The sequence below is a fragment of the Equus quagga genome, chromosome 15 (assembly GCF_021613505.1).
Source record: "Equus quagga isolate Etosha38 chromosome 15, UCLA_HA_Equagga_1.0, whole genome shotgun sequence".
In the NCBI taxonomy this organism is placed as follows: domain Eukaryota; kingdom Metazoa; phylum Chordata; class Mammalia; order Perissodactyla; family Equidae; genus Equus; species Equus quagga.
This window is the reverse complement of record NC_060281.1, coordinates 87740444-87755366: the sequence shown is the minus strand read 5'-3', so window position 1 is coordinate 87755366 and position 14923 is coordinate 87740444. Positions and strand designations below refer to the sequence as shown.

At 39.6% G+C, this 14923-nt stretch overlaps 1 protein-coding gene across 5 annotated transcripts in view; it reads left to right on the top strand.

The window, feature by feature from the left end:
- EIF4ENIF1 (eukaryotic translation initiation factor 4E nuclear import factor 1) overlaps window positions 1–14923 on the top strand; it is a 45162-nt gene that overhangs the window by 17780 nt on the left and 12459 nt on the right. For all 5 annotated transcript variants that reach the window (XM_046640065.1, XM_046640064.1, XM_046640063.1 and 2 more), the window contains exons 5-10: window positions 1247–1533; window positions 1809–2010; window positions 6282–6457; window positions 11929–12064; window positions 12271–12450; window positions 13204–13436. In XM_046640065.1, coding sequence (XP_046496021.1) covers window positions 1247–1533; window positions 1809–2010; window positions 6282–6457; window positions 11929–12064; window positions 12271–12450; window positions 13204–13436 — 1214 coding nt within the window. The remainder of the gene's footprint in view (window positions 1–1246; window positions 1534–1808; window positions 2011–6281; window positions 6458–11928; window positions 12065–12270; window positions 12451–13203; window positions 13437–14923) is intronic.

The following is a 14923-nucleotide window of genomic DNA, read 5'->3' as shown; positions in this document are numbered from 1 at the left end:
TTGTTCGTGTTGTTGGGTGTATAAATAGATTGTTCCTTTTTATTGCCTCGGGGTATTCCATTGTATGAATTTGCCACAGTTTATCCATTTATCTATTAATGGACATTTGGGTTTCCAGTTTTTGACTATTAGCCAACACTGCTATTACATTCATGTACAAGTCTCTATATGGACATATGCTTTCTTTTCTCTTGGGTAAATACCTAAGACTGGAATCGCTGGGTCCTATAGTAGATGTATGTTTAACATTTTGAGAAACTGCCAAACTGTTTTCCAAAGTGATTATACCATTTTACATTTCCACCAGCAGTGTGTGAGAGTTGCACTTGCTCCACATCCTCGTCAGCACTTGGAATGGTCAGTCTCTTTGATTTTAGCCATTCTATTAGGTGTGTAGTGGTATCACATTATGGTTTAATTTACATTTCCCTAATGACTAATAATGTTTTCATATGCTTCTTTGCCATCCATATATCCTCTTTGGTGAAGTGTCCAAATCATTTGTCCATTTTTTAATTGGATTGTTTTTTGAGTCTTTGAGAGTTTCATATATACTAGATACAGGTCGTTTTTCAGATAACATGCGAAATATTTTCTCCCAGTCTGTGGCTTATTTTTGCATTCTCTGAACAGTATCTTTCAAAGAGCAGAAGTTCTAAATTTTCGTCAAGCCCAGTTTATCATTTTTTTTAAATGGATTGTGCTCTTGATGTCATGCCTAAGAAAATTCAATGTCAAAGATTTCCTCCTGTGTTTTCTTCTAGAAGTTTTATAGTTTAAGGTTTTACATTTAGATTTATGATAATTTTGAATTAATTTTTGTATATAGTACCAGGTAGGAATTCAAGTTCATGTTTTTTGCACATGGATAAGCAACTGTTCAATACCGTTTATTGAAGAGACACTTTAATTTTTTATGTAGTTATTTTTCAAATAGTGAAACCTGCTATAGTGTATTAGTTGACAAAACATTTGCTAATTATTACGTAGTTAAGGACTTAGTCAAATAAAGAGATTGTGGAGACTAATCATGGAAAATCACTCATTTAGAAGAACATTTATTGCTCCGAGAAAAGGCCGAAGGCTCAGTCTTATTTAAATATGTAATGTATATATTGCTCTGTATCTGTTTTGGTGGTGACTCTTTTCCAATACCCCTCCCCACCACCAGTCATGGACAGACCACCTAAAGAGGAAAAATGCCCTTGTTGGTTTGCTTAACTTTCTTTTTCCGGCATCTTTCCAGATCCACGAGAGCGTGTGAAAGAAGATGACTTAGATGTTGTTCTCAGCCCACAGAGACGAAGCTTTGGAGGGGGCTGCCATGTGACCGCTGCTGTTAGCTCTCGGCGTTCAGGAAGCCCATTGGAGAAAGACAGTGATGGGCTTCGCCTGCTTGGTGGACGAAGGATTGGCAGTGGGAGGATAATCTCTGCTCGGACCTTTGAGAAGGATCACCGTCTTAGCGATAAGGACTTGCGAGACTTGAGAGACAGAGACCGAGAGAGGGACTACAAGGACAAGCGCTTCAGGGTTTGTCTTCTAGATCCTTTGGCACCTCATGTGCTTAGAAACTCGACATACGCTTCATTTGTACCAGGTTACTTTGCTATCCTGGGTGAACATAGCCCATTCTAAGCCAGATTAAGGAGGACTAGAGAGAGCTGGGGATGGGGAGGGGCTTCAGGTCTACAGCCTGGTATCTTCTTTGCACTGTTGAGCATTACTTAATTCATCAAGACTTTGATTGAGGTAGAAATGCCTTAATGAAAGTCTTATTTTTTATCTTGCATTATGTACTTTTCCAGAGGGAGTTTGGGGATAGTAAGCGTGTCTTTAGTGAACGTAGAAGAAATGATTCCTACACAGAAGAAGAACCAGAGTGGTTCTCTGCTGGACCCACAAGTCAGTCTGAAACCATTGAGCTGACTGGCTTTGATGATAAGATACTGGAAGAAGATCACAAGGGGAAAAAAAGAACAAGGCGACGGACAGCCTCTGTGAAGGAAGGTCAGCAAAAACTTGGGAGGGAAATTCGCTGTTCTAAAATAAAAGGTGCTTATAGTTGACTTAATTGTACACTTAGGAATGGGCAGCAGTTGTTGGGAAGTGGCAAGATTTTAATGTTGCAGCCTGATTTTGAAACTGCTTCGTAAGTGTGAATTTACTAGGTGTAGATTGTACTATCTCCTCAACTTGTTCTGCCTGCAGTACTAAAGAGAAAAGTCTCACATTACCCTATAAGAGTACTGTGTACAGGAAAGGGTTCCCCAAAGATAAGAAATGCATGGTAGGAATAATGAGGGGTCTAATTTATCGAGCACTTATGTCCTAGACATAGTGGTGAGTGTTTTGTCTATATAATCCTAACTTCTCCTAATAACCCTGTGGGGTAGGCACTTTTATGCCCATCTTATAGATGAGCAGATGGAGGCACAAAGCTCTTAAGTGATTTGTCTGTGGGCCCTGAAGAAGTAATTAATGAAGTTGGGAGTTGAGCAAGATGCTTTTGTACTTTAGAGCCCACATTCTTTACCATGGTGTTAGACCTTCGTAGGTCTTTGTTTATGACTTGGCTTCTCCCAAACTCAATTTTCTCAGCTATGAGGTAAGGTCAGGTATTTCCCTTACTAAACTGAAGAAGCCGGAGCTAATGTGTGAGAGGTGCCTGGTGCAGAGTGGGAGCCCATTAGTCATTTTCAGGCCAGTGACTTGGCTCTGAGGTGGCCAATCCTGGGCTAATGGTCTTGGGAAGAAGCAGTGTAGGACCATGCTCAAGAGCCAGGTGAGCTAGCCTGGGCTTGAGTATTGGGCTGCAGCTTAGAAAAAAGATAATCTTTGTAAAACTCTTAACAGGTGGGCCTATTTCTTTCTAAGGTGAAGACAGTGCCTCATAACTTCAAGGGTTACTTTTAGCATTGAAGATAAGACATATGCATCAGAACTCAGTCTCTTGTAGGCACTTATTCAGTAAATTCTGGTTCCTTCCAGCCTTCAGGTTTAGTTGAAAAAAATCTTTTGGCAGACACTAGGCAACAAAAGGGAAAAGCTATTTTATTTTAATATATGAATGTTTAACCGGTGCCAACTTAAGAGGCTAGGACATATTTAAGCAGAAATAAGCTAATGGAATCTAGGAGAAATCATATTACTTGTCTTTCTTTGGTATAGTCCTTAAAATGCAGTAGACATTACCATTATCTTTGTGCTGTTACACATTCTTCCCTAGCGTGATGCAGGAAATTGATGGATAACTTGGGAGACTTTGCTATTAAATTGTCTTTGAGATATGAGTTTGTCTCATTCTCTGTTAGACTAAACAGCACCAGCAAGTGCAGTCTTTTCATCGAATGATAAAAATCAGGCTTCTGGTGAGAAAAGCACGTGTTTTCCCTAACTGAGATGAAATCTGAGTTTTAGCCATTCTTGTATCAACAAGTAGAGAAGCCAGAAGGAGTGAGATAGATCAGTAGTGTCACCTCTTCACTACAGATGCAAAGAGAGACAGGCCTGGAAAAAGGGGACAACCCAAGACCCTATCACGTGGATTTTGTGGCAGAGCCTCGAGTAGCATCCAGGGGTCCTAGCTCACTCACCCCATTAGTTAATTGCAAAAGGTCCCTAGGCTGTACTAGCTACTGTATTTGAGATAAACAGGTCCCCTGTAGTTTCATCTTGGCTGCAAAAATGAAAGGAAGGGTGAGTGCCTTTCAGTCCATTTTTGTGTCTCTATTCTAGCTTTCTACTGAACTTGTTATGTAGCAGTTCTCGGCAGGTACGGACTAGTACTGGGAGTATAGTAAATGAGCAAGACAGACGTGTTCCTTGCCTGCATGATTTTAAAACATATCAGTATCAAGTTCCCACTCTATACAGTGCTGGGTGATGAATGAAATAATTAGAATATGTGTTATACCAGAAAAAAATTATGTAGAATGGGGAAATAGTTAAAACCCTCTATTGATAGAAAAGAAAGTTTTTAATTTGCATTCTCTCTAATGAAAATACATGTTCGGGGCCGGCCTGTGACTGAGTGGTTAAGTTCACGCGCTCGGCTTCAGTGGCCCAGGGTTTCACCAGTTTGCATCCTGGGCACGGACTTAGCACCACTCATCAAGTAATGCTGAGGCAGCGTCCCACGTAGCACAACTAGAAGGACCTACAACTAGAATATACAACTGTGTACCAAGGAGCTTTGGGGAGAAGAAGAAAAAAAAACATTGGCAATAGATGTTAGCTCAGGGGCAATCTAAAAAAAATACATGCTCATTCTGAAATGTTATAAAACTTGCCCTTAGTTCTTTCCTGGGTCCCTGGCTTTTGAGTCTGTCACAGTAAATGGCCAGTTGTGTTTGTCTGTCTACTAGTGCGTATTCCTACCCACTCAGACCCACTTTCAGTTGTCAGGCCCATTCTGCTTTCCAGAGAACTTGAAACTGGCATAGAATTGCATGCGGGGCACTCTTGCTGTTTGCAGCAGCTGTTCATCTATTAAGAAATGTCCCCATCTCAGCACAAAATAAAAGTGAATGGGAGAAATATTCGTTTCTTTTGTAAATGTATGAGCCAAGTACAGACTCTCTTCTGGCTCTCATCTCTAAATTGGGACACAAAAGTGCAGCAAAATGTATGTTGCTTGTCAGTCCTGAAGTGGACAGTCAGGTTCTGGTGGGTAAAATGGGTCGGGGAAAAGCACTGCTGTAGTGGAAAAGGACATGAACTTGGCATTGATTAGGTTATTAAGTTGTTTACTTTTCTAGGGCTCACTTTGTAACATGAAGATAATGAGTCTACCAAAGCAGTCATTTTAGTTTAAATGTCAGTCTTTAAGAAACAGCATTTGCCTCTGGTGGTTGGCAGTGAGCATGTACTGACCTGGAGAGACTGCCCATTGCCTTGTCCGTGGCTCACAAATGTCTATCTCACTGGTTGCCTTAGGCCCTCAGAAGGCTCAGCGTTCTTAGGTGGCAGGCATGCCTGTGGAGGAGCAGTGCTGCCTCGTATGCACAGCATGGTGCAGGGAGCATAGGTGGCCTTCCTAGGATTGAAGCTTCTGCCACTTGCTAGTATTGAGACCTTCTGTGAGCAAGTCACGTAACCTTTCAGTTGTAGTCTCCTGCTTTGCTGTCTAACTTTTTCAAGTGTTATTGGGACGAAAGCAGGTGATAGCATTTAGCCTCTCTTGGTCTAGAATATGCTGGCTGATTAATAATGACACTCCAGAAATTGTTGAGGACTTTTGAGAAGGGAAGGCTCCAGGCTTTGGCGCTTTTTTTTCTCAGAGGACTTCATGTCTACTGTGATACTGAAACAACAGGCGCTCTTATATAGGTGCTTTTGTAGAGTGGGGCTTTGGGAGTTCTGTTCTTTGAATTAAAAAGTTGAATGCCTAGTATATATCTCAGTGCACATATTTAAAAGAAAAGATTCTTTTTTTATCGTAAAGGATTTTGCTTTTTCTGTATTCTGGCTAAAACTAAGATGTTAGATTCCTTAAGTGTTAGCACTGGGTACCTTCACTTAAACCTTACCTTCTCATCCTAACAACAACCAAACATTACTAAGTTTTAAATGTGCCAGGCATCACAGAGTAAGACAAAGCTGATAGAGCAGGTTACCTGTCCTCAGGGAGCTCCGTATCACCGGTTACTAGAATATACTGTGATTAGAACTGTGAGAGATAACACAAGGATTATAGAGAAGGCAGCAATTAATTTTGCCAGATAAGGTAAAAATAGGTAGACAGGGCAGGCTTCCCAGGGGAGGTGACATTGGGGCTTTGCCTTGAAGGATGAGCTAAAACCAGTCTATAGGCAAGTGAAAATTGTCCTCATGCTAGGTTTCACATAAATACCTTAGGTTGTTGAACCCTGACTTAAAAGTGGTGGTGCAGATGCATGGGTGAAGGCAGAGCCAAATTAATTTGGTCCCATTTTTAAGCAGTAAGAGACTTAGAAAGACTATCTTAAAAAAAAAAAAAAAAAAAATTCCCGTTACAAAAAGAATCCACTACAGTGTAGAAAACTTGAAGAATGGGTGGAGGAGGGACCATAAGTCTTCCTCCATGTGTTAGGGTTCTGGCCTGTTGTTAAGGCTTTGTTCCTCCTCCAGCTCCCATAGGAAGGGAACTGTTTTACTGTTGCGCGTGCTGGACTGGCACAAGGAGTCTGCTTTTAAAGTCAACTGTGGCCCTTCTGTGTGTGCGATGATGGTTGAGGCCACAGAGTAAGTCTGGAGCAGTTCACTTGATCAGACTGTTTTTGTCCTGGTTTTGTTTTCAGGCATAGTCGAGTGCAATGGTGGAGTGGCCGAAGAGGATGAGGTGGAGGTCATCCTCACACAGGAGCCTGCTGCTGATCAGGAAGTGCCAAGGGATGCTGTCTTGCCTGAGCAGTCCCCAGGAGAATTTGACTTTAATGAGTTCTTTAACCTTGATAAGGTGCCATGCTTGGCTTCGGTGAGTGTAGCAGCACACTTATAAATGTGGATGAAGCAATTGTATGGTTAAATTTGACCTGAGTCTTTAAGATACCTCTTTATTCTTTCTTTTTTCTTTCTTTCTTTTTTTTTTTTTTTTTTGAGGAAGATTGGCCCTGAGCTAACATCTGTGCCCATCTTCCTCTACTTTATATGTGGCAGGCATGCCATAGCATGGCTTGATAAGCGGTGCGTAGGTCCCCACCTGGGATCCGAACCAGCAAACCCCAGGCCGCCGAAGCAGAGCGTGCGAACTTGACCACTTCGCCACCAGGCTGGCCCAAAGATACTTCTTTTTAAAGTATTATTTTGCTTGATTCTTTGGGGTTTTTGACTTTTATTCTTAAATATTACTTGAATTTTTGTTGGCTTTGTTTTGAGAGGCTTAACAGAAATGACTGAGAATTCTGTACCAGTTAACTCTTTTTCCAGGCTGGTGGCATTGGACTAAGAATTTTTCAGATGTTTAAGAACATTGTCTACTTTTAAGTAGTTAAGTGTATATTGTGGTGGAGGTGGATTTTTATAACTGGCGATTGGAATCATGCTGATCTGCATTTTTGAGAAGGCTGATTGTTAGGTGGTACCTTTGTGATGGGATGGTTCCAAAAACCTTTAGTGAAAAGGAACTTGGGATACTATCGGTGTTGCTGTTAAACTGTTGAAGTCTAGTCTTTCTTGACTTTTAAAGTAGAAACAGTAAGACATCCCAGATCTTCACTTGCTACCTGCCCTTGCTCTTATCTCCTGTCAGCCATTTAAGGATTAATATAGTTTCATCACATTTTTGGAGAAAAGCTGTAACTGTGGCCTATGTACACAGAAATGAGGCTTTCTGTGGTTGCTGAAAGAGTACACAGAACTATGATGAAATGGAACTTTAAAAACCGTTTGACCTAAAGCATCTCTACATTTCAAATGCCTCATTTATAGCAGCAAATACAGTAAGTTTGAGCAGTCCTTTAGAGTTGGTGGTTCATGGAAATTAACTTAAATGACTCTACTTGACTGTCACTCCTTGTTTGATTGTTGCGTGAACAGACATAACTGGGCACGACAGAGCAGGCAACCTTGGCCTGCCTCCTTTGTCTTTTGCCTGCCTTCCCAACCCCCAAAAGATGGCCACGCACAACAGGTGAGCAGACACTGCGTAGCCCTGATAGGTACAGGGCCGCAGGTGAGTTCTAGGGCAGTACTTCTTAAATTCTCTGTGGTGAGGGGCCAGACTTTATTTCGACTCCATTGAGGACTGATACTTTAGTATAAAAGTACAAATGTCATAGCAATGCCAAGTTGCTATTAAAGTTTCTAAACACTTACTCTCACTCTCTGAACTTAACTCCATGTGGACCAGCATGGTCCAAGACCACACTTGTCTATAGCACTGTTAGGAGCGTGTGAATTGCAGTTTCAAATCAACTGGCAACTGCATGGTTTTGTTCCATAAGTTCTAGCAGCAATTTTAATTGTAAGTCTCATAGCCAGATACCTCACTTAACCGTCAGCTAGCCAGTAGTCCTTTGCTCATTACAAGCAGAAGGATTGCATCCAGATGTAATTTATTTAACATAAAACTAAGTGGTTCTCTCAAATTGTTAGCTTTTGAGGGGACAGTAATTTTTTATTTTTTACACCATCTGTGTTTGGTGACTTTTGTTTTTTGCATTCTCTTAGAAGACAGGTGACAATCTTACTCTAAAAAATTTTCCCAGTAAAAGGTCAAAATTTAGAGGCCTGCATTTAGCTCCAAATGTGATCACCTGTGAAACTTACCAGCGTACCTAGGCAGAGGAAGAATTCAAAACTAAACTTTTAGTAACAGGTAACATGCATACGGTGCTATTGTTTTAGGCTTTACATATAGTAAGTCATTCAATCCTCACAAAACCCTTAGAAGTTAGATTCCTACTGTTTCCATTTTATAGGTGGGGAAACAGGCATAGAGAGGCTTAAATAACTTGCTCAAAGTTACACAGCTAGTAAGTGGTGGAAAATGAATTCTAATTTATGGAGTTTCAGCTAAGAGTCTTTGCTCTTAATTCCCCACAACTATAATGCCTCTAAAGCATAAAAGGGAGGAAAAGGTACTCAGCACCATCTTATCCTTTGGCCCTCACCCTCAATCAAAACTTGGCTAATGCTGAGCAGGAGGTACTAGGCTAGGAATATCTCCATGTTTTTCACGGAGATACTGCTCATTAAGGTGTGTATTCTATAATAGCTTCACTTAAAAGCGAAACTGGAATCAGTGAAAACAGATGCTGTGATTGTGCTATATAACTACCTGAACTCGAATACAATGCTCAAAGAAAATGACCAGTCAATTGGGAAAAATAAGTAAGAACTATATAGGATTTGAATATCTATTGACAAATATTATATAAAGTGCTTGAAATAGTCCCTGACACTTAGCTCCACAGATGTTGGGTATTAATAGGTATAAACAGAATTATACCTATATCTGTAGGCTGTGTTTACTGGCACTGCAATACATTAGAAGTTGACAGCCACAAAAATCTACACAAACTGAAAATTTGGATCACGTGCAAATAATTTCAGTTAAATAAATAATTTAAAATAAGTATATTTTAGATAATGCAACTCTTACTACAATGCCTGACACTTAACAGGTCCTTAAGTATGTTGAATGCAGAAAAAGGAAATCAAAATGGAAATCCTAAACTATTTAGAATGATGAACAGGAGCATGACATAGAAAAACCTTGGTGGTTTAATCAAAAGTATGCTCAGAAGAAGGCATATAGCCTTAAATGCCTTCATTAGAAATAAAAAAAAAAACTAGAGTGAAACAAATACAAACATACAGAAATTTCCATAAAAGTGAAAAGCAATAAAAGAAAAGCTTTGATCAGTAAAACCTAGTAATTGTCAAAGGGCAAAAATATTTCACAACATCTGTTTGATAATGAGAATAATAATTTGAATCTTAGGATATGACTTGTCTAAATGACCTTTGTTTGAAGGACTGGGCTAACAGTCATATAGGTTGTGTTAAAAAATGCTATTAAAGGGGCCGGCCCCATGGCCGAGTGGTTAAGTTCACGCACTCCACCTTGGTGGCCCAGGGTCTCGCAGGTTCAGATCCTGGGCACAGACACGGCACTGCTCATCAAGCTACGCTGAGGTGGCATCCCACATGCCACAATGAGAAGGGCGCACAACTAAAAATATACAACTATGTACCAGGGGGCTTTGGGGAGAAAAAGGAAAAATAAAAGATAAATTTAAAAAAATGCGATGAAAATCTAATCTAGTAAGAACAGCTGAAGCATACCAGAATACAGTTCACAGGCTCCTCTTCCCGATCAGCTGATGGCTGACAAGGATGTAGCAGAGGATGTCTTGACTAGAAGTCAGAGCTATGGGTCCAGGTCTCCATTTCCTGTACCAAGGTGTTGGAGGGAGGTACTGCTGTTAGAGCATCACAGCTTGCTCTGTGGTGAAGATGACTCTCTAGATAAACTCTTAGGATTCTTTTCAGGTTTAAAATGCTTTAGTTTCTTGAAATTGGCATTTCCAGTAAATGTGTGTAAAAGTAACTTTGTTTCTATTTTTTATGTTTTAGCTATAAAACTTAGCTTCTCTAACAGAAAAAACGTTGGTCACTGATCAAAATATGGAAATTCTTTCTCAACACTTACTGTCATATTTTGAGAAAAGGTCCAGATACTTTATATTCCTGTCCTTTACTTTTTTCATGTTCCTCCTGTGTATCTTCTGACTTTTTTCCTATACAATATGATCAGAAGAAATAAAAGGATTAAAATGCAAAGCCGTTTTTGCTATTTGTAAAATTTCAAATTCTTTTCAATGTTAAAATATTTTTAGTAGCTGTAGCTCTTAGTTACTATTAAAATAATTCCTACTACTAAGGTGGTTGTATTTTGGGTATAATTACCAGTTTTCACAGACATCATTCATAATGCTCTTAATTGCAAAATTAGTGCACTTGAAAGTCAGTGTTATTTAAGGTCTGAATGTCTACACATGGAATGTGATTGAAACTGAATAATATCTCAGAAAATAGAAGTACCACAAGTAATAATCAAATTAGTGTCTTGAGTTAAAATCCCTTATTCTTACATTCAAGAGAAGTATTTTGTGGCTTAACTTGGGTATGTGTTTTGAGAGAATTCTTCCAGACAAGAATGAAAGAATAATTCTAACCTTCCACTGCTGAACGTTGACTGGAAACTGGGTTCAAGACTTCAGATGAAACGGTCACTAACTCTATCATCCATGTACCAGTTTTGGGAAAAATCTGTTTTCTGTTTATCATTGGTATAGAAGTGAAAGTTCATGCCTTTCAAGGATGTGCCTCATTTTTTCTTTTCTAAATATTGATAAAACACTGCATAAAGTTAATTCGGATATTTAACTAGATTTATGATAGTGTAGAATTGAAAAGTTCATTTTTAAAAAAATGCTTAAATCTAGTTTTTAAGGATTGGTAATAGAAATTACTGTTATGAAATGGTGTTGAAATTATTTCTGATTGCAGTGCGTCATTTAATTGCCCTTATTATGAAACCGAAAACTGTGGAGGTCAGATTTAAAAGAAAAACACCTGAGGGGCCAGCCTGGTGGCACAGGGGTTAAGTGCGAATGTTCCGCTTGAGTGGCCTGGGGATCGCCAGTTCGGGTCCCAGGTGTAGACATGGCACTGCTTGGCAAGCCATGCTGTGGCAGGCGTCCCACATATGAAGTAGAGGAAGATGAGCACAGATGTTAGCTCAGGGCCAGTTTTCCTCAGAAAAAAGAAGAGGATTGGCAGCAGTTAGCTCAGGGATAATCTTCCTCAAAAAAAAAAAAAGAAAAAAACACGTGCAAATTCCCCATTAAGTTCAAACAGATATTGGTGATCAGTTAAAAAGTTCATCTTTCACATTCTGACATTTTTTAAACTTTGACTTGGAATTATGATCTTTATGAGTTCTACATTTTAGCTTTGGGCTTCTGAAATTGTCAGCATTGAATTTTATGATGATCATTACAACCTTGAGAATGTCAAAATTTGAAACAAGGGTTTTCTTTTATCGGCTCTCCATATCTGATGTTTAGTTGAAGGCCGTTCGTTAGCTTGGCAATGGAACGCTTTACTCTCGTCCTGATTTTGAAACTATGTGCTCTGAGAACATTCAGTAGTTTATGGATTTTCTAATGAGGTAAAGGAAACCAAAACACTCTCTGTGGCACAGAGGTTTTGCTTTCCATGCTTAGAAAGTACATGGTTGCTTATGCCCAAGTTTGGGTTACTCAGAAATGACCCACGAGGGGAAGATGTTCAAATCCTAAATTCTGAAGGTGTTTACCTTCAGGTCAGCAGCATCAAAGGAAGTTTCAAAGTAAGTGACCCTTCCTTAAAATTTGAACCTTCTTGTCCTTTTCACCCAGAAACTATTATCTTAACTCCTTTTGTCTTTCCCTTTAGATGATTGAAGATGTTTTGGGAGAAGGCTCAGTTTCTGCCAGTCGGTTCAGTAGGTGGTTCTCTAACCCCAGCCGATCAGGAAGCCGATCCAGCAGTCTTGGGTCAACACCACATGAAGAACTGGAGAGACTGGCAGGTAAAGTGGCTTCAGATTCTGGCCTTGGATATAGGCCTGAGCTTTCTCTGTTTTGATTCATTCTGTATTCATTAGAACATTGGCATTAAAGGGTGTGTAAATACTGAAAAAAGTCTTCAATTTGTGTCCTTTTAATACTGTTGAAAATATGTTCCTGTGCTGTATTTGGACCAATTAATTATGAATATATTTACTTTAAATATTAGGTCTGGAGCAAGCCATCCTCTCTCCTGGACAGAACTCGGGGAATTATTTTGCTCCTATACCATTGGAAGACCATGCTGAAAATAAAGTGGATATTTTAGAAATGCTACAAAAAGCCAAAGTGGATTTAAAACCTCTTCTTTCCAGCCTTTCTGCAAATAAAGAAAAACTTAAAGAGAGCTGTAAGTGTTTGTTTAGATATTTGAAAAAGTTTTGATGCTAAGTCTTAAGGCAGTTGGTTCTAAGATTCTGCTGTTTCATCAGAAGGCAAATAGATGATGGGTTTTGTTTAGTGTTCTTCAAAAAGATGTTTTTATTAAACAATACCAGTTCTTTGAGAATCTGGTAGTTAGGAGGTCATGGGCCCCATAAGAACTTTTCCTCCAAGTCCTCCTCCTCACCTGGAGCCTGATTATAACACTCCAGTGAAAGCTGGAGTCCTCCCAAGCCTAATTTGGTAGCCCCTCAGACCTTTGCCCCAGTCTGCCATGTTTTTGCTTAGGTTATAAGCCCTCAACAGAAAACCTTAGTAATTCATAACTATAGAACAGGTGGTAACCTTGTGATGTTGGGCTATCTGGGATTCCTGTCCTTGGTAAAAAGTCTCCAGAAGATTCATTATAAAAGGCGCTCCTGCAGGATGTGCAGCAGGATCCTGTCAAGTCTTAAAGCATAGCACCCAGTGGTTGTGGTCCCCCAGTTTCTAGCCTCTAAACATTTTAAGTTTAGTTTATGCCATCTCTTACTAAATATGCAATTACAGCCTTATTCCCACTGAGCAACCATGATTTTAAGTGTCTTCAATGTGTCAGTCTTTTCTGACAAGCTCACGTGAACTGTGAAATAAATTATTCTCACTTTAACTTGGTAGCCAAAGAGAATTCCTACCACATGTTCCTCTGCTTGGCTTAACCTGTACTTTTTCAACCTTCCAGCACATTCAGGGGTTGTGCTTTCAGTGGAAGAGGTAGAAGCAGGGCTCAAAGGCTTGAAGGTGGACCAGCAAGTGAAGAATTCGACTCCCTTCATGGCAGAACACTTAGAGGAGACCCTGAGTGCTGTAACCAGCAATCGACAACTCAAAAAAGATGGAGATATGACTGCGTTCAACAAGCTAGTGAGCACCATGAAGGCAAGTGGGACTTTGCCTTCTCAGCCCAAAGTCAGCGTAAGTATTTGGCACAAACCCCAACCTTTTCTCCTTTTCCCTCTTTCTATCCCACTTCCCACCATAATAAATGGATTTTTAAAAAGGTATTCTGAGTAAGTTGGAAATTCTTCAGTAGTCATTTGGTCTGTGACGCTTTTGTGTGTTCTTTAATTATTGCTATGCTATTTGTTACTAGAAAAAGTAGGCTTCTGGTTAATCTCCGTATTGTGGGTGACAGCACAAAGACTGAGAGATGCAGATGTAACTTTATTAACTTTAAGTCACTGCTGAAAAAAAGTGTAAAAAATATCTTTTTGGATGAGCGCCAGAGAAAGTTTTGTTTATTCAGCTACTTAAGTTAAAATAACTTACTACGTTTTTCTAGTAAAATCTTTCTTGTCACACCTTCTAATTACACCCAGATACCTGTGATTACCTGCTTTCTTGATTAGGCAGTTGGCAGTTGTACAAATCATTTGTGAAGTATCTGAGATGGATTTTTCAAGACAGTTGCCTTCTGTTAATTTACTAATAGAAAAAGCTGTGACTCCAAACTTGTAAAACACTTTTAGGCATGAAATTGGATTACAAAGTGATTGCATGTCAGTAAATGCAAGTGTGTAGCATATGCTGGTCTTTGTCATAACACCTTAGAGAGTGGTTCTCAGCCATGGCCTGTGTGTCAGTATTGCTATCCCTTGATGATACAAAGTGATAGGGGAAGCAGGGTAAATCTGAATAATAAAAACATAAACATAGACTTATTCTAGTTGCTAAATTCTAGCAAATTTACCAAACTGAGTTTTGCCTCTTGTTTTCTTCTGACACCTTTTTATCTGGGAACTACAAGTTAACGACGGTAGCAATAGCTGTTTGATATTGTGTCTTGTACCGAGGGAAGGCAGCTGATTTTTGGTGTTTATCTGACCAGCGGTTAGCAACAGAGATTCTGACAGAGGTGCTGTTGTTCCTGGCCTTACTGCTAGGACTGACTCACTCAGCACCATACCATGCCAGTTATAGGGGGATGTTTCTTGTAAACTGCTTTAGAGTTATTTCCATACAGAGAATTATTAAGTAGAAATGCTTTCAAAGGAGGACCAGATTGAGATTGCAAACTATCCTGTTTTCCTTTCTTGTTACCTTTGTGTCTTGGTGATTGAGTGCTGACTGCCGTGGTAAGGGTCGAATATTGTAAGTAGCTTCTTTCCTTTAGTGTGACTAAGAAATGCGAGCAGGGGATTCAACAGTTTACCTGAACATTTTGTTTCAGATATGATTCTAGGGTTTCATATTAACACAGTTGACCCTGAGTTGAGAATAACTGGTTTGATGTTAGGGTTTCAGTGCTCTGAAATATGTCTGGTTTCAGCCAAGGGAATGAGCCTCAAACACCTGCATAAAGGGATGGATGATATAATTCAAGTTGGTAGGCAAAGAGTAACACAAATTCGATCTAACCTAGAAAAGAAAGCATCAAGGAGAGTAATGTAATAAAACACACC